At 43.4% G+C, this 18,075-nt stretch overlaps 2 protein-coding genes and 1 long non-coding RNA gene across 9 annotated transcripts in view; 1 reads left to right on the top strand and 2 right to left on the bottom strand.

The window, feature by feature from the left end:
• The window catches only part of ASB7 (ankyrin repeat and SOCS box containing 7), a 38,135-nt gene extending 34,333 nt beyond the window's left edge, over nt 1-3,802 (bottom strand). For 3 of the 4 annotated variants that reach the window (XM_080981891.1, XM_080981890.1, XM_080981893.1), the window contains exon 1: nt 3,477-3,802. The gene's annotated coding sequence lies outside the window, so the exon portion shown is untranslated. The remainder of the gene's footprint in view (nt 1-3,476) is intronic. The other variant, XM_080981892.1, reaches the window with a different exon arrangement.
• Nucleotides 3,803-4,176: 374 nt separating this feature from the next.
• LOC308462571 (ceramide synthase 3-like) overlaps nt 4,177-18,075 on the top strand; it is an 84,293-nt gene continuing 70,394 nt past the window's right edge. The window contains exons 1-6 of one of the 4 annotated variants that reach the window (XM_080980342.1): nt 4,177-4,431; nt 6,237-6,758; nt 6,855-6,944; nt 10,497-10,638; nt 10,862-11,452; nt 15,016-15,187. In XM_080980342.1, coding sequence (XP_080836468.1) covers nt 6,327-6,758; nt 6,855-6,944; nt 10,497-10,638; nt 10,862-11,452; nt 15,016-15,187 — 1,427 coding nt within the window. In that variant the 5' untranslated portion in view covers nt 4,177-4,431; nt 6,237-6,326. Of the gene's footprint in view, nt 4,432-4,800; nt 4,823-6,236; nt 6,759-6,854; nt 6,945-10,496; nt 10,639-10,861; nt 11,453-15,015; nt 15,188-18,075 lie in introns of those variants that run through there. The other 3 variants (XM_080980339.1, XM_080980340.1, XM_080980341.1) reach the window with 3 other exon arrangements.
• Nucleotides 15,251-18,044, bottom strand: LOC308462778. Its single transcript, XR_013979346.1, has 2 exons — nt 17,940-18,044; nt 15,251-17,784 (listed from the first exon to the last, which is right to left on the bottom strand). It is a non-coding gene; the product is annotated as an uncharacterized lncRNA (long non-coding RNA).

The following is an 18,075-nucleotide window of genomic DNA, read 5'->3' as shown; positions in this document are numbered from 1 at the left end:
GCTTATAGCCAGGGCTGCTGCAATAAACAACTATGCAAGCCTTTGTGAGGCAGAGATGCGAGAAGGCAACAGAGGAGTGAGGGAAGGAAAGAGGGACAGAGGCTACTGTTGCCCGTGGCACCCCTGACCATCATTCAAGGCACACCAGGGTGCCATAGCACACTGGTTGAAAACCAGTGGGCCAGGCTATAGAAGACTTCCCTGTGATAGTTTTAAAAGACTATGGCTGCAATCCTATAACAGCCTAGCTGGAAGCAAGCCCCATTTAACTCAATGGAACTTACTTCAGAGCATATACATATAAGACTGTGCTATAAACAACCACCTAGGATCATGTCAAAAATGTAAAACAGATGGCCAAAATAATAAGCTTCAGAAATAAAGATTTATGATTCCAACACATTGCTGTTATGCTTCAGTAGTCTTAGAGCTACATGGAAGAGTATGTACAAGTTACTTCTGCATCTGCTTGCTGCTTTCGCATACATGCAGTATATCCTTCAATTACAGAGTACGACAAACCTGAGATACCCATATACACTTTTCATATTTGAAACCAACAATGTGTTTGGGACTCCCTCAGCCCTACCTAGAGATGCCAGGGATTGGATCCGGGACCTTCTATATAAAAAGCAGGTGCTCTGCTGCTGAGCTACAGCCCTTCCCCTACCCAACCTTATGGCTGTCCCCCAATAAACTGTCTTATGGGTGAGTGTGTGGAGATTCTTGCTCACATGCTGCCGGTGGAAATCTAGGGACGGTGGTCCTAATTGTATACTGGTCTTAAAAAGGGGAATCAGTTACAACATTTCCACCAATTCCCCCCTCCAGAAGAAGCCTTACAACAAAGCAGCAGCTATAGCAGAGCTCCCTTATTCCCAAATCATGTTAGTATAATGTGGCACTGGGAATACAGTCATACACAACCCTCCAATATATCAAATGTGGATGCTCCACCAGAGAGCATTCAAACTCACCCAGATCCTGGCTAGTGAGGGAAGGAAAACCCTAGCTTTTCAGCATCCTGTCCTGAAACTCCTCCAAAATTTCAGGTGTTCTGTGCCCTGCACCTCCCTCAGAGCAGCCTGCTCTACAATTTGAAAATCACTCCTTTAAGACTAGCATACTTGCTGTGGAGCTTTCACACCTTGGAAATTCACTGCTACTGTTAATTTGCTGTGTCATACTAGCATTTATTAAATATTTTAGTTTTAAGAAATCTATTTCTATGATCTCCTACATGAGCTGAACATTATATTTAAAGAACTAGAAGAATATCTCCATTTCATGCCTTATGTCTTCCTCTGTTGTCCTTCTCTCTTCTCCTCTCCCCACATCACAATTTAGAGTGTAAGCTCCTTGAAAGAGGAACCCATCTTCTACATCACTCTGTAAATTGCCATATACTTGGATGTCAGTATATTAACTCCCCCCCCCACACACACACTAAGAAGAGTGCTATAAAAGGCCACGTGTCCACTCGGAACATGGAGAAAGTGGGTAATGGGGGTAGATGTGTTGATCTGCTATGCAGAATCAACTTCTTCCATATCCCACATATGATCACTGCGATCTGCAGGGGAGTTTCTCCTACAACGTCCAAAGATTTCAGAAGCCCACTCCACAGTAATTTGGAGCAGGGAGCAGTGTGGTTCTATGGAAAAGCATTCCTTTCAATATATGACAGATGCCCACTACCTGCGCTTTCCAGAAACAACTGTAAACATGCCTTTCCAGCTATGTGAATATGTATATCCTGTAAGTGTCTAGCTGGTATAGCTGTTTTATCTGCTGCTCTTTTCTTTACTGTTTTAAACTGCTGAGCTGCTTTACTGCAATCTCTACATTGCCGTGAGATGTGTGGAAGGGGACAAAAATCCCAAATCTCTGAGGTACTCAGAAAAGGCTTCTCATTCTAAACACATAGTTTTTAATCTAAAGAAAAGAACTCACCATTACTTCTCAATTCCTTCATGCCAGAGAAGGGGTGGAACTTGAGCAGAGGTGACAATATAGGTCACCTCATTCCTCACCACATACCCTTCCCATCCAGATCAACTCATCTTGATTTACCTGCTTCCCTTCTCCCAGAGATGGGAAACCCGTGGCCAGTCAGATGCTGTTAGAAAGCAAACTCCACCTGCCCTAACAGAACTCTTATTAACACAACTAACCCACCCCATCATCTTTCAAATTCTTCAAATGAGTCACATTTATTCCTTCTGAATCTATTCCTATAATCTCCAACTATGTTCCCAAGCTTCCAATTTGCCTCTGACAAATAAGTGGCCACATTTCATACCCCCCCATCAACACACAACCTAGCACTACAATCTTAACCACATCATTAGAAAGTAAGCCTCACTGAACTCAATGGAATGAACTTCTAAGTAGACATGTACAGAAATTGAAACTAAACATCAGTAAAAGCTTCCTGGTAGCACAAGCTGTTGAACAGTGAAAGACTACTGTACTTCCGAATGTGATAGGCACTTCAGCATTAGAGCTTTTTAATCAGAGGCTAGATTGCCACATTTGGGGGATGCTGTAGCAACAGATGTCCTGCACTGGCAGAGGTTGGATTAAATGACCTTTAATGTACCATCCAACACTATGAGTCTTTCACTTTGGCAGGGGGAGGGATATCACTTTCAGACGCTATTATAAAATAATTAAGTTATTTATGTGGATACAATAAAGCAGCCAAGTAACAATTACAGGATAATAAACAATGGTAAGTTGTTTCTTTAGGTTGTACTGAAACACTAGCTCAATATCTATGGCCAGGATGAACTACAAGCAGAAGACAACTAGCACAGAAGCCAAAGAAAAATCAGGGAAGAGAAGCCCCCTCCTCAGCGAAAAAATGCAGCAAACTACTACAGGAGAAACAAAACACTCTCTCTGCCTCACCCTCTCCAGACCCCAGCAGGGTTCTAGCATTTTTTTCACCCTCAGGCTATTAACTTTTATAACCATTTATTTTTTTCCAGTTTCTTACCAGCCTTTCCCTGCACGGTCTACATTTTTTTAGTAGCCTTCTTACCTGTCTGTCAGCCAGAGGTCCCAGGATAGGTTATAAAAGTTAAAAACAAACAAACACAATTACAAAAAACAAAACAACTACAGCCATAAAGCTTGCTTCCAAAGCTAGGTTAAGGAGCGTTTACTGAAATAAATAATTAGAGAAATAGCAGTTGCAAAGGAAAACTGGGTAAACCTAGCCACCCCTCCTGATACGGCGAAGGGGCTAAGCTCTAGCGGAGCAGGCCCCTCTTTAGCTTGCAAGCAAGAAGCCAAGGCAGATATCCTATCCCTATCCTATCCCTGCCCCTCCTCCACCATCCCAGGTGAGGCTCACCCAATAATAATAATAACAGCTGCTGCTGCTGCTGCTGCTACCACCTCTCCTCTCCCCCAGCCCGTGCTATTGGGGGAGGGGGCCGCTAAGCCCCTCCCTCCTCGCCGGCCGTTACCTGTCTGTCTTTCCGTGTCTCTCTCTCTCTCTCTCTCTCTCTCTTTCTTTTTCAGTCACTCTTGGGCCCGGCCCAGCCGCCAGCCCGCGGCCACTTCGCCCCCTCGCTGGCGGGGCAAGGGGGAGGGAAAGGGCTTGCGTACTCGAGGAGGAGAAGGGAGCCGTAGGCACGGCTGGGAGGGCGAAGAAGAGAAGCGGCTGCGGAGGGGGACTCACTTTGCACCGACCGACTGACTGACTGACTGAGGAGGAGCCACCTCCTCTCCTCACTCCGGGGTCATCGGGCAGGGGCTGACCCCGGCGCCCAGCCAATCAGCGGCCTCGCTCGGCTCCCCTCCGCCTCGCGCCGCAGCCCACCGCCTCTCCCGATTGGGCCGTGCGGGGGTTCCGAGCGCTCCTCCCCTCCCACATCCCCGTTCCCTCCCTCCCTCCCTCCCCCCCCCCACTCGCTCTCGCTCTCTTCCTCTCTGTCCCCCCCCCACCCACTCCCTCCGCTGCACTCCCTTTCGGCACTTCCGGAATCATGGCAGTAACTTTTTGTTGTTGTTGTCTCGCCTGCTAACGCCGGGTGTAGAAAAAGGGCTTTTCGTTCAGATAGGGAGTGGGAGAGCGGCGCTGCCCCCCGAGCTCCCCACATACAAAGCGATGGCCGGTAGCAGCTTTCTGTTTAATTCCTAAAGTTCATGCTGCGCGAATTCACTCTAAACTTTTCTTATCTCTATAGGCTCCCACCGGAAGTTCCGGGTGTTGGTGTCACTCTATAATTTTGAAAATTAAAAGATCTATATGTCCTACGGTTCGCTAAGAGAAAGAGCGGGGCGGAGCCTTCCTTATCTCCCTCAGTGCCGGAAAGCGCGAACCAGGGTTGTTGTTTTTGCGACGGGGAAGGCGGGTCGCTCGGACTTTTCGATAAGCAGGTCTTAGCGCTGCTTCGATGGCTAGGCCTAGAAGCTGGGGTGGGTTGCCTAGCAACGCACGGGCGTTCGTTGTAGTGATGCTGTTGTAAGGCCTTGCAGCGGGGGGGGGGGGGAAGAGGCTTTTCGCTTTCGGGACGCGATGGTAGAGCCTTGAAGGGTTTGAGTGGACTGTACCACACTGGGGGGTGGGAGGCTTCCTTTATTATGGGAGGCAGCGTGCTTCAGAAAACCGGCTGCTGGGGAACGCGAACAGGAGCGGAGTTGTTATGTTTTGGCTCTGCTTGTGGGCTTCCAAAGAGTCAACAAGATGGTGGACTAATCAGTAATGTTATGTTGCATTTATTTCCCACCTCGCCCCCCCTCCCGCCCAAGGAGCTCAAGTTGTGCCTCTGCTTGTCTCCTTCTTTAATCCCCACAACAACCCTGTGAGGTAGGTTAGGCTGAGAGGCAGTGACTGATTGCAATATATCTACATGGTTGCAATAATTTAATAATAATTTATTATGTATACCCCGCCCATCTGGCTGGGTTTCCCCAGCCACTCTGGGCGGCTTCCAACAAAACACTATACAGCGGTACCTTGGATTACATACGTTTCAGGTTACATACGCTTCAGGTTGCAGACTGCGCTAACCCAGAAATAGTACCTCGGGTTAAGAACTTTGCTTCAGGATGAGAACAGAAATTGTGCCAGCGGCAGGAGGCCCCATTAGCTAAAGTGGTGCTTCAGGTTAAGAACAGTTTCAGGTTAAGAACGGCCCTCCGAAACGACTTAAGAACTTAACCTGAGGTACCACTGTATATCAATTTAACGCCCCCCCCCAAAAAAACAATTTCCAGTCAGAAAAATAGCCAGGTGGAAGGCTAAACGAGCCTTCGGTTTGATCCAGCAGGACTCTTACATTCTTAATGAACTGTCCTAGTTAAAAAAATTAAAATGGAATTATCTCTCACCAACCACTAGCACATCACAGACGGAGCTGTTATCTGTCATCAACTCCATCCTGTGTGCAGTTCTGTTCATCCTGTGCTGGTGCTGGACTTCAGATTTTTGTTTTTGTAATATATGCAGCGTACAAAAGTCCACTCAGCCACTTCAGGATCCTACCACCTCATTGTGCTCTGTAAATGTATCAGGTTTCAAGGAAGGACTACCAGGAAGAGATGGGTATATTGATAAGTTTTAAGATGAGGCATATGAGTAGGAGTAGGATGCAAAAAAGTTCTTGTGCTTTATATTACTTAATATTTGTAGCATTTATTATAAAGCACTCTAAAGATTTCAAAATGCTTCCTATTACAACAGCATTGTGCCAATCACAGTAATAATTAACCTAAGAAACAACCTAGGTTGATTAACCTAGTAGGTTGCATCCTTACTTCTCTTAATGGTCTCAGGTATGGGTGAGTTTTCAGAAATGAACATAGTTCTGAAATGTGTGTTTGTTTGGCTGAAATGTGTATTTGTTTGGCTGAAATGTTTTATTTGCCAAAGCCATGTGCTTTCTTGATAAAATGTATGCAATAGTAGATTTAGACTGCGATCTTATACATACTTTTCTAGGAGGGTGACCTCATTAGTGTCTGCTTCTGAATAGACTTGTAAAGAACTGCACTGTTGGGCTGCAATATCTATTTTTATTGTTATATCCCACCTTTCTTTCAAGGAGTTCAATATTCATAGTTCTGATATGCTTTACGTCCCCCATAGATATGCATAAGATTGCACTGTTTCCAAAAGTACTTACTTCCCGTCAGATAGAACTAATCTATACTGTTTGGTCTTCTTGCTGATTTTACAATTTCCTGCTGATGATGATATTCATTATTGCCTTTAATTCTAGATACACCAGAGAAAAAGCTGCATGAAATGATGAACTTTTCCTGCTTATTGGAGAAGCAACTCAGATCTCTGCAATGTGAATGTGCAAAGAATGACTGAAAATACCAAATTTTCCCACAATGGGGACTCTCTCCAGCAAATGTATGATGATATGCTGGTAGATGCCTTATTTCTGAAAGATAGTCATAGTTGTGCAGCTCTTCTAAATCCTTCTATATCACTGCAACACTTGTCATCAACAAATAGAAAATCATGGGCAATGAGTCTGTTTTCTCCTAACACTGGTGCTCGGAAGTCTTCTGATCCAGCGTTTACAGCTCTCAAGACAGATGATGAGCCGGACACATCTGAAAGTGTGATTCGTTCAACATGCCATTCACGAGAAATTATGCTGCTTCAGTTAACCTTGATCAAGATGATGCTATCCAAAATGCAATCCCAAGGGGTGGCAGTTGAATCAAAACAGAAATATGTAGAGATTATTAGAATTCTTCTGAAAGAAGCCAACATAGACTCAAAATTAGTAAGTTTTTGGGTGATTCTCCACCCCCCATCCCCAAATAGCTCCGTTGCTAAGATATTCCTTATCTACAATTCTTCCCTTTTCCACTTATTGCAGATTCATCTGTTACTTATTTCTGATAAACAACTATCTTATCAGGCTTCCAAAGCTTTGGTCTTCCTTGTGCGTTTTCAACTAACAGAAGAGGTGAGTTGCAAAGTGGGCTTTGGGCTAGTTCCCACTAAAACAGCTTTCTGCTTCACTCTTTGTTTTTTGAAGTAGGTGTGTAATTAAGTCAGCTGCATCAATCAGTTGATTTAAAAATCTGTGCAAGTAATTAGGGGATCCTTTTTAAATCAATCATAATGTTGTTTTTAAAGTTCATTATTTTTTATTTAAGTACTTTAAAATCTGTGGATGGCAGATATCTTCTTAGAAAAGGCTTTCTTTTGCACACCAGAGGGAATTATGGGATGTTCTGTTAAGTTCAGTGGGGCTTACTGTTGGGTAAATGGCTGCAACTGTGTACCTACATAGAACTCAGTGGGGCTTACTTCTGAGTAGACTTATAGGAGAATGCTGTTAATTGATTAAACAGCCAAGATTTCTTTACTTAGCAGGGCCATTTTTAAGGTGGTGTTTGAGAAATGAATCACTTTTTCTTCTTTTAACTAATCAGATTCTGTAGTGCTACTCCATCATCCTAGGCTGGTTTAATCGGGGGGTTTTGTGCTTCTTTACTGTGGGGTGTGAGGGTAGAACAGTCACTCAAAACATGGTCAGACAAAACACTTGCGTCTTCGGGGGCAAGAGAGAGAAGGGCTTTCTTCATGGTAGTGCCTAGATTGTAGAATGTCTTTGTTGGTGAGAGCTTCCTCTCTACTTAACTGTTATTTACAGCTTTTATTCTGTTCTTCAGTTGCAAAGACTCTGAGTGGCTTATATAAGATAAAAGCAAGACTGCCTCTGTCTTCAGGCTTACAGTGTTGAACAAGTGGACAGACTTCATATATTGATGATCTACTTTGTTGTTTTTGCTAGAACCCCAATATACACTAACCAGAATTGGGTACAAAATACCACTAGCATTGAAAGTACAGTACAAGGTCCTTCTGACCATATTTTGAGCCTAGGAATTTGTTTTCACTATCTGAACTGAACTTGCAGTCCTTCCACACAATAGTCTGCTTTTGGTTATTCTGGGCTTTATTTCAGTAGTCAAATTGAGGTGGGAAAAGTCATTTGTTGTTGCTGCTGTTGTTGGGAGTCAGAAATCGTTGCTATAGCAAAGCACTCAAATATCTTCCAGTAGATCCTGATCTACCTTCTGTTCACTCCTTGTCTTAGGTACATGACACAAAATGAGAAAGTTTATGGAAGGAGACAACAGAAATAATGACATCAGTTGTTAAAGCTGCACTGTACTTTTTATAATGACCAGCTTGAATTGAAACAATTCAGGGAGGGGAGCAGATAAATGCAGCCTGTCTTGAAGGCATTGGCCACTGCCAATAACAGATGAGGAAAGGAAGAGCCTGTCCTGTCTCCAAAGAGCTAGTGAAGTAGCCTTGCTTCCCAGTTCTCCCTCTGCCACAGCCTGCTAGAGTTAAGACTGTTCCTTTCAGTAGGCAGGGGGTAGGATAGCTGCTTTGAAGTACAGTGGAACTTTGATATTTAAACATCTTAGTTGTTGAAATGTGCTCCTGAATGTTGTTGAAATCTGCTCCTGAATATTGAGAACCTGGAAGTCAGTGTTCCTGTGTGTGAATGTCGAACGTCCATCGTGACTTCTGCAGCTTCCAATTGGAAACTGCGCCTTGGTTTTTGAACCATTCCAGGAGTCGACCGGACTCCCGGAATGGATTAAATTTGAGAACCAAGGTACCACTGTATAGATTTTTGTATTGTGCTTTTAGTGCTGTGTTTGATTCAATTACTGTTAGATATATTGAATATTATGTATAGAAATGCAGAATATAGTAAAATAATATTGATTGCTACTCCCTTTACAATTTTCTTAAAAGAATACCATACCTGCATGTCTTGTGTCTCATTTGTTGCCTGCCTTCTCTCTCTCTCTCTCTCTCTCTCTCTCTCTCTCTCTCTCTTTTTTAAAAATGAACAATGCCATGCACATAGAAAATTATCATGTTAGAGAGAAGGCTAAGCTAATTATTCTATTTCTGTAGGAGAGCTATGGGTGATGGGTACTGACTCTGGTGATTCTATAGTGGCAGCACACGTGGCCCCTATTAAGCATGAGCTCTGTGTATGCATGCACAGGGTTCTGATGCAGATTCTCTCCCATGTTCAGCCAACTTTTGCATCCTCAGCGTTTCATCCAGAGGGCGGACGCAGGTGAAGCCTGCTCTGCTGTTTCACAAGCCTACTGTATTAGCTTTCTTTTGGTAGTGCAGTACCAAAATAATCAGGCAGAGGGCTTCATAACATAAGAGAAGCTAAATATTTGTTATTCCGTCTTCAGAAGTGTTTGCACACTTAAGGGGCTGATCAAGACAATGTCTGCACAGTACATTAAGGGTTGCAGTATCTCATGATCCACTATCCAAATGCAAGACCTTCAACTTAAGCCCAGCAGCTGCTAAGTAGTGGGTGACAACTTCCTCGCAAAATCTGTCTGTTCCCTACAGACCCACTTTCTACAGTTTCCCCCCCCCCAAAAGATTTTTATTGAAGTAAATCAAAATCAAACACAATAAAAATGAGAGAGATACGAAAGGGTATCAGGTAGATCATAGAGTTGGAAGGGACCATGAGGATCATCTAGTCCAACCCCCTGCAATGCAGGAATCTTTTGCCCAAGACCATTAGGAAAGCCAAATTTTATGTTGTACTGTGGAGAGGGAGTCCCGTGTATCTGTATTTGTTGTATTTAAGATAAAGTCCCACCCAACAGCATAAGAGTTTTTCAGAGTCCCCTGAGCCTTTGGCAACACATAATTTATGAGGTACACCCCCCCCCCCAAATGCTAAACGCTGCATCCTCATTTTATATGAAAGTCTTGTAAGGTTGTCTGTCCATTTGGGGGCAGTGAAAGTTTTAGTAGCTACCAGCATCCATGCCAAAAGTTTCTGAAAGCTAAAACCTTTCAGCTGATTGTCCTATAGATACAGTAAACAGAGCTGCAGTCAGTTAGAATATTTCTAATGATATAGCTGAGCTCTTGCCAAAGGACCGAGCGATTCCCATTCACTTCAGTATTGCCTTCGTATTTCATAATTTGACCCAGAGAATGCAGTGTTCTTTGCTGTGAAAACGTCAAGCCTATTACAGAATGGCCTATCCGTTACCTTCCCACGGCAGCGGTACCTATTTATCTACTTGCACTGGCATGCTTTAGAACAGCTAAGTTGGCAGCAGCTGGGATGTTTCCATCACAGAGTTCCATTGCGCCAGAAGTGGTTCAGTCATGATGGCCACATGACCTGGAAAGCTGTCCATGGACAAATGCTGGCTCCCCCAGCCTGAAAGCGAAATGAGCACCACAAACCCACAGTCGCCTTTGACTGGACTTAACCATCCAGGGGTCCTTTACCTTTTTTAACGTACTATCCATTGTGGAAGCCACCATTGGTCTTTGTGTTCTGAATTCAAGTTGTGGATATTGGGTGTCTCAAGGCTATTCACATGCTCCCAAATGCTCAGGTGTAGGAGAAGAGGTCAGATTGCACCTCTTCAGGCCTACCAGTTGCTTGAACCCTAATATAGATAATTGTTTTCTCTCTCTCTTTTTTCAGGGTTCCCTGAACAGTCCCTGGTTTGCTTTTTGTTCAGAGGCTTTGTCTGGGTTTCCCAAGAGCAGTCATGTAGCGGAATGCCTGTGGACTCATACAAACGTGATCAGAGAAATTTTAAAAGATGAAGGATTGTGCAAAGGAGGTATTGTTTGAACCAGGTTTACTTTGTAAATAACCTGTAGGGGAAGAAGGCAGCTTATACTATAATAGTTTGTGTGCCTGAAAATATTTACTGTGAGCTTTTCTGTCTAGAGCAAAAATCAATATTTAGAAGTTTAAGATTTTACAAAGCTGCTTTAATTTAGTAGATGAGCCAAACTGTCTTAGAGATGGTCCTGAAACACTGCTTGATGCTGTCATTATAGGTGGGCTACAGAAGATTCTTACTTCTCTTGACAAAGTGCTTGAAGACTTTTACAACCGCATCCCATCTTCTTATTCTGAGATTGCCCAAGTATCTGCAAAAGCCACAAATAACTTGAGCAGCTTCCTGGACCTCCTTGAACTACTTGTGGCCTCCAGAACTCAGGCACCACTGAACCTTGTCTGTCAAAGGATGTTGCTTTTGAACGTTTCATGCGTGTTGGGTCTTGTCACTTCACCCGTTCATGATTTAATCAAGAAGAAAGCTATCGTGCTGCTTAAGAAATGCATTCTTCACAAGGCTGGCGAAGACCTAATCAAGGGAAAGGTGCCTTCTTTCTCCCACCCCGACCTGCATTTTGACAAGGACAGATTAGTGTTTGCTGGTGCTGTTCTGCAGTTTGTAGCTACTGGGTGGCTGAATCGTTTTTCGCTTAGTGAAAAGGCGAGCCACTATGGAGGCAGTCAGGTGAAGCCAGAAGTGGGTATCTGTTGCAGTCCTGCTCAAGTGACCCTAAGAGCCCTAAGCTTGGTTTTGCTTAAAGCTTTAGAGGTTAAGATAACAGATTCTGCATCTGAAGCTGAAGCCCGAGGTAAGTTTTCAAAGTGGCTTAAACCCTTCCCAGCCATTAGTTTTGTGGGAGAGGGGTACCTTTAGAAAGGAGTGAAGGGTGATAGGCCAATCTCCCTGACTTCAAAAAAGACTTTTAAACAGAGGTTGGATGGCCATCTGTTAGGCATTCTTTAGCTGTGATTCCTGCTTTGAACAAGATGACCCAGGGGTGGGGGTCCCAACTCTACAAAAATTCTGTGATTCCCACATCAGACGGTTAACATTTTCTCCATGTGCCTCTTCTCTAGATTAACAGTTCACGGGAATGGCCATTCTACTTTGTATTGCCAGTTTTACTTCTATAATTGGTGCAGGCTCACAGTTTTGGCAGCACGCCACATAAGGCCTGGCAGTGTTGTAGTCTTGAACAAAGGAATCCCTTCTACCCTTCCATCGAAACACTTCCATCTCTCCCTTCTTTTTGTGAGTTGCAAGAGCTGCTGGAAGTAACCATTTAGACTAGGGTTTGGCAACATTACACCCAAGGACACAAAGTGCTTCTGAGCCTCCTCCCCAACTCATCCTTGGTCCTGAGGGAGTGAGTGGTTACCTTCTCTGTTGAAAAGTATGTGCTTACTCTTAACCTTATGCCCACCGGAAGTACATATGGAAGAAGAACAAGGAAAGATTGATTTATTACTTGAAGTGAAAGTGACAGCGCATATGGGTACTGCTTTCAGACAGCAAAGTTGCAATATAAGTGGGCAGGAAATCGTACCTGTACATACACACCTTGATCTAAAGAGGAAAAAGAATACTTATCAAAAAGCTTAAAGGGAGAGTGAGCATGACATTTGCCACAGACCCATGCTAAGAGCAAAGTGAGAAAGGGCAGAAGAAGGGTATACATGCCCTGAAGTGAAGCATAGCATCCTTCTGGTTCTTCTGAGTATAGAGAAAAGGGGGTCCATGTTGGAGTTTGTGAACTAGCCAGCCATTAAAAATCGGGGTATATGTCCTATTTTGAGCCAATGTACTCTTATAGGGGGACGTGGGTGGCACTGTGGGTTAAACCACAGAGCCTAGGACTGGCCGATCAGAAGGTCGGCAGTTCGAATCCCTGCAACGGGGTGAGCTCCTGTTGCTCGGTCCCTGCTCCTGCCAACCTAGCAGTTCGAAAGCACGTCAAAGTGCAAGTAGATAAATAGGTACCGCTCCAGCGGGAAAGTAAACGGCTTTTCTGTGCACTGCTTTGGTTTGCCAGAAGCGGCTTAGTCATGCTGGCCACATGACCCAGAAGCTGTATGCCAGCTCCCTCAGCCAATAAAGCGAGATGAGCGCCGCAACCACAGAGTCGGCCACGACTGGACCTAATAGTCACGGGTCCCTTTACCTTTACCTTACTCTTATGGGGGAGGGGGGCTTTTGAATGAGCAATTGTCAATACATTTTATTCTTTCGTTTCATTGTTTATTTCCTACAAGTTCCCATTTTCCCCCCATTTTGATTTCTTTGGTCAGTTGTTAATTGAAAGGACATACAGTGGTACCTCAGGTTACATATGCTTCAGGTTACAGACTCCACTAACCCAGAAATAGTACCTCGGGTTAAGAACTTTGCTTCAGGGTGAGAACATAAATCGTGCTCCAGCGGCACGGCGGCAGCAGGAGGCCCCATTAGCTAAAGTGGTGCTTCAGGTTAAGAACAGTTTCTGGTTAAGAACGGACCTCCGGAACAAATTAAGTACTTAACCCGAGGTACCACTGTAATCCTAGTGAGAAATTTCTGTTTGTTGAATTCTAAGTTTAGATTCTATTGTCTGTGCAGGGCCCCCACAGGAGGTATTAATTATGTTTGGTAGTAGCACAAGATTACTGTGCTGATCCTTACATTAAAAGACAAGGAGTTTACCGATGCATTCCAGGATGCGTTTTGGATAAGAAGTAGCACCAGGATGGGGTTAGCAATGGGGGTCTGTTTTTATATCAAGTTATGCTGACTGTACTGCTGCCATTATCTACAGTAATAAACCATAGGAAAAGTTCATATTGGCACCCGCATCTACATTTCTTCCTGTCTAGAGGATAACCAGAAGTAGTGGAGCCCACAGCACTTGCTCAGAAAACCAAAATGGATCTAAAAAGTTTAATGATTCCCGTAAGAGAAGACATTGCCTGAAGGCCTATCAAGGCACCAGATAGTTGCTTGGATACATGCTCTCCAATTACTTTGTTTAAGCTGCAAGCTTTAATCAGTAGATTAAGATCGTTGGATGGTGCCTTGCATGTCTTCTTCAGGCAACTCCTACAGCCAAGCTAGTGCCAAATGTACTGCTCTGTTTTCCTTTGGACCACATCAGTGAGGTCAAGAGAGGGGTCTTGTTGTCTGGGCAGCCCAGGACCTTCGTACACACTGCCCAGGCTTCTGCCCAAGACCCTTCAGTTTTGCCAAGGCCTTTTCTAAAGTGTAGCTCAGTCCACCCATTCCGGTTTATCACCATGCCAAATGTGAAGCCTTTTATGCTGTTTTATGGATGTGTTGCATTCACTGGCTAGATACTTGTTTATAGGGCTGTGAGATAAATATTAACCCTTTTGGGGCTCAGTCCTGATTTGTCTCAAGCTACCTTTTAGTCCAGGGACGCGGGTGGCGCTGTGGGTTAAACCACAGAGCCTAGGGCTTGCTGATCAGAAGGTCGGTGGTTCGAATCCCCGCGACGGGGTGAGCTCCCCTTGCTCTGTCCCTGCTCCTGCAGTTCAAAAGCACGTCAAAGTGCAAGTAGATAAATAGGTACTTCTCCGGCGGGAAGTTAAACGGCGTTTCCGTGCGCTGCTCTGGTTCGCCAGAAGCGGCTTAGTCATGCTGGCCACATGACCCGGAAGCTGTACACTGGCTCCCTCGGCCAGTAAAGCAAGATGAGCGCCGCAACCCCAGAGTCGGTCACGACTGCACCTAATGGTCAGGGGTCCCTTTACCTTTACCTTACCTTTTAGTCCACCTGGTTGTAAATGCTCAACAGCTGCCCCTGGAATAGTGGTAAATATCTCTAATGAAAGGCAAATAGTGCAAAAGGGGGTGCTGCCATTGCACAAATTAACCCCTTTCTTCCACTTACAATTTATTTGTTACCCACCTGCTTATACCTCCACCGAGCCTAAAAGGCCCATATTGTCAATGGAGTGGGAGGCACAAAGAGAGCAAGAACTATGGTGGTGCATGGATGCATTTCTGGCAATTTTGTCTCCTTTCGCCAGCCAGCTTTGGCAAGATTGCCTGGGTTCAAAAGGCTGTTTTATCATCTAGCCAGGCTTAGGATAATGCAGAATGAACTTAAATTAATGTTACGCCAGAGTTGTTCCACAGGCTGCCAGTTGCCTACCATCACAAGGTATTTGGAGGTAATATGCAAATTCACACTATTTCTTGAAACTTTCCCTCTGCATTCCTTCTGAAACCTTTTAGTAGAGTAGCTAGTGATAAGTAGCCAGTCTAGAGCATGTGCAAAAGGCACACTTGGGAACACTCAAAAGTGAATGTTTGGTTTGATTAAAGGGAGCTTGGCTCACAAGGATCCTTTCTTCTCCTTCTCATTTTTGCTTTTAGTTCAACTGGAGAGTATTATGCACCCACTGCTGGCATTCTTAAAGAGCCATGTGTGGTCATCTCACGCATCTGAACATCCTTGCGCATGGCTCTCTACGCTGTTCATAGAACAGGACGATGACATGTTGGAAGCTGCAAAAACTCTATTAACAGTTCATTTAAAGTTTGAAAGGTTAGTGTTCATTTTCACTTTTCTGAAGTCATAAACCTTTTATTTATTCATTTATTTAAAAAAAAAATTGGGCATCACAAATAAGAAACTGATTTCATCTATATTTCAGGTAACAGTTCAGCCTGAAACTAACTGAAGGGAGTAGGAGTAAGAGGTAGAAATGGGTTTTAAAAGGATGCCATGTAAAAATGAATGTATTACCAAGAAAGTTATTTTTGTTTCAATCGATCCTGGTGGTTGGCAAGACAGAATGTTTCAATGTATGGCAAAAAGATATTTCTAAATATATCTGGCAAGGGAAAAAACTGAAAAGATAAAATATTGATAAATGTGAAAAAGAAGGTTTTCCCCTGCCATATATGAGATTATATTATGAAGCATCTTGTCTATGCTGGTTGAATGAATGGTTGACATTGGAAAAATCTGCATATTTTAGACTTAGAAGGTCATGATGTTTTTGGTTGGCACACTTATTTGTGGTATGAAAAGGTGAAATTACATAAAGGATTTACAAACCATACAATTAGGAGAAATTTGTATATATGGGATAAATATAAAAATCTATTGGAGGAAAAAACACCACTTTGGCTTTCACCATTGGAAGCCATAGGAGTAAAGAAAAAGATTATGATGGAAGGGTGGGCAACTTATAGAAATTTATTAAGAGAGGATGGAGGAGAATTTAAATTAAATGAATTTAAGGATTTATCAGGAATGTTAACAACATGGATACAATGTCATTTGAATGAAGTATTTATGAAAGATATTGTCAGGTAATGGTGTGGTTGCTCGAGAGCAAACAGGCAAGACTCCAACATGTCTTTTCCAGGCTTTATTATCTGTACAAACTATTTACAGTGCGGAGCATCGCAAGTCCATGTCTGCTCAGTCGCTAGCAGAATCTGGGATTGGGCGGTCCTTATACCTTCCCCAGCATAACAGTTGTGTGACCCTCATCCTTCTCCTCCCCTCTCTGTGCGCAAACCTACTGCGTAAAGTGGGCGTTGGCAAAGGGGGACTTGCCTCCCCTCCGCTTTGCTCAGGCTTAGTGTTGAGGCTCTCCCTAGCATCTTCTGATCCCTGCGCCCCTTCCCCACTGGAGGCAGGGCTTCCCTCCTTGCCCAAGGACGAACTGCTTCGCAAGATCTTCGGAGGCTCCCTGTAACACAACTGCCCTTCCACCTCTCGCCTCTGAGCTGATGGCAGTTCCCTGACAGATATGAAACGATTTGGAGAACAATTATCACAATTGGAAAGACACCTGTTGGAACGTAATGCTAAAGTGCTGTCTAAAATGTATAAGATATTATTGGAATGGGAGACAAAGGATGAGCAAGTAAAATCATCAATGATACATTGGGTAATATATTTTTGTTATAATACAGATATGGAAGCATGGGAACAATTGTGGAATACGGGCATAAAATTTACAATACGTTATGCTTTAAGAGAAAATTATATGGAAATGTTATATAGATGGTATCTAACACCTAATAGATTGGAGAAAATGTATAAATCAAAATCGAATTAAGTGGTGGAAATGCAAAGAGAAAGAAGGTTTTTTTATCATATATGGTGGTTTGTAGTAAAGTAAAAGCTTACGGGGAAATGATATATAATGAGTTAAAAAAAGATGTTTAAGATAACATTTGTAAAAAAACAAACAACCCAGAAGCTTTTATCTTGGGAATTAGAGGTGCAGAACTATCCAAACAGTATAGAAATTTATTGTTGCTTCAAGAATGACAGTTTCACAACACCAAATCAAGGAGTATCATGTCCTTTGGGCTTGTGGGGGTGGCTGAGTTTTTTTTAAAAGAAACAGCAACAGGTGTCTCTGCTGCAGAATTGCAATTGTTGCATTATATATATGATTTATGGTTTTATATTTTGATGTGCTGTATTCTAATGAAATAATCATGTAGTGTTTTAGTAAGCAGGAACCTTTGTTTTGAAAGCTGGGCTGTAAGTATAATGAATAAATGCAGACTGTAGCATTGATTAATTTAAGCCTTTTGATCAGGTAAAAAAAAAAGATTTAATCTGTCTTTAATGCAGCTGCTTACAAAGCCATGTGTGGTGGGCACCATCTTTAAAAAGCCATTTCCCTTTCTCTAGCATATGAGGGAATACCGTTTATAAGATGTGTGCCCACTCTAATGCATACATGTATCACCTTAAAGAACCCTCACCTTTAGACAAATATAATAACCTAGCACTTCCATAGTTAGGTAACAGCACAATCCTATGTATGTCTACTGAGAACTAACCCCCACTGACTCCAGTGGCTTACTCCCAGGTAAGTGAGTAGAGGATTGCACCCTTGTAATTGGGTGACAACTGTACTTTCAGAAAATGCTATGTTTTAGTACCTGACTTTTGAGAGTTTCAAGTTGGAGAACCTTCTCTAGGTATTTCATCACATTCATATCTACTATGCATGTTGTTTCTCCATACTGATTTGCTTAGTATTCATTGTAATAAATCATTCTAATAAGTTCAGCATTTTTTTGTTTATTTTAAACCATAAGAATTGCTTTGCTGGATAAGGCAAAGGATTCACCTAGGCAAGCATTTTTACTCGAACAGCACACAGTCTGATATCTTTGGGACAGTGGCGTAGCGTGGGGGGTGCAGGGGGGGCGGGCCGCACCGGGCGCAACATCTGGGGGTGAGGGTTAGGGGGCGCAAATCCACGGGGTAGGGGGCGCAAATTACTTGCCTTGCCCCGGGTGCTGACAACCCACGCTACGCCACTGCTTTGGGAAGCTCACAACATGGTGTAATGCACTCTCCTCATGAGTCCAGATCACTGACCACAAACCAGGATGCATCATCATAACATTTTATTATTCACACCCTGCCCATCTGGCTGGGTTTCCCCAGCC

Source organism: Podarcis pityusensis (genome assembly GCF_964106645.2).
Source record: "Podarcis pityusensis genome assembly, chromosome: 14".
In the NCBI taxonomy this organism is placed as follows: Eukaryota; Metazoa; Chordata; class Lepidosauria; order Squamata; family Lacertidae; genus Podarcis; species Podarcis pityusensis.
Note: the sequence above shows the minus strand (reverse complement) of the source record. Positions and strands in the feature narration are given on the sequence as shown.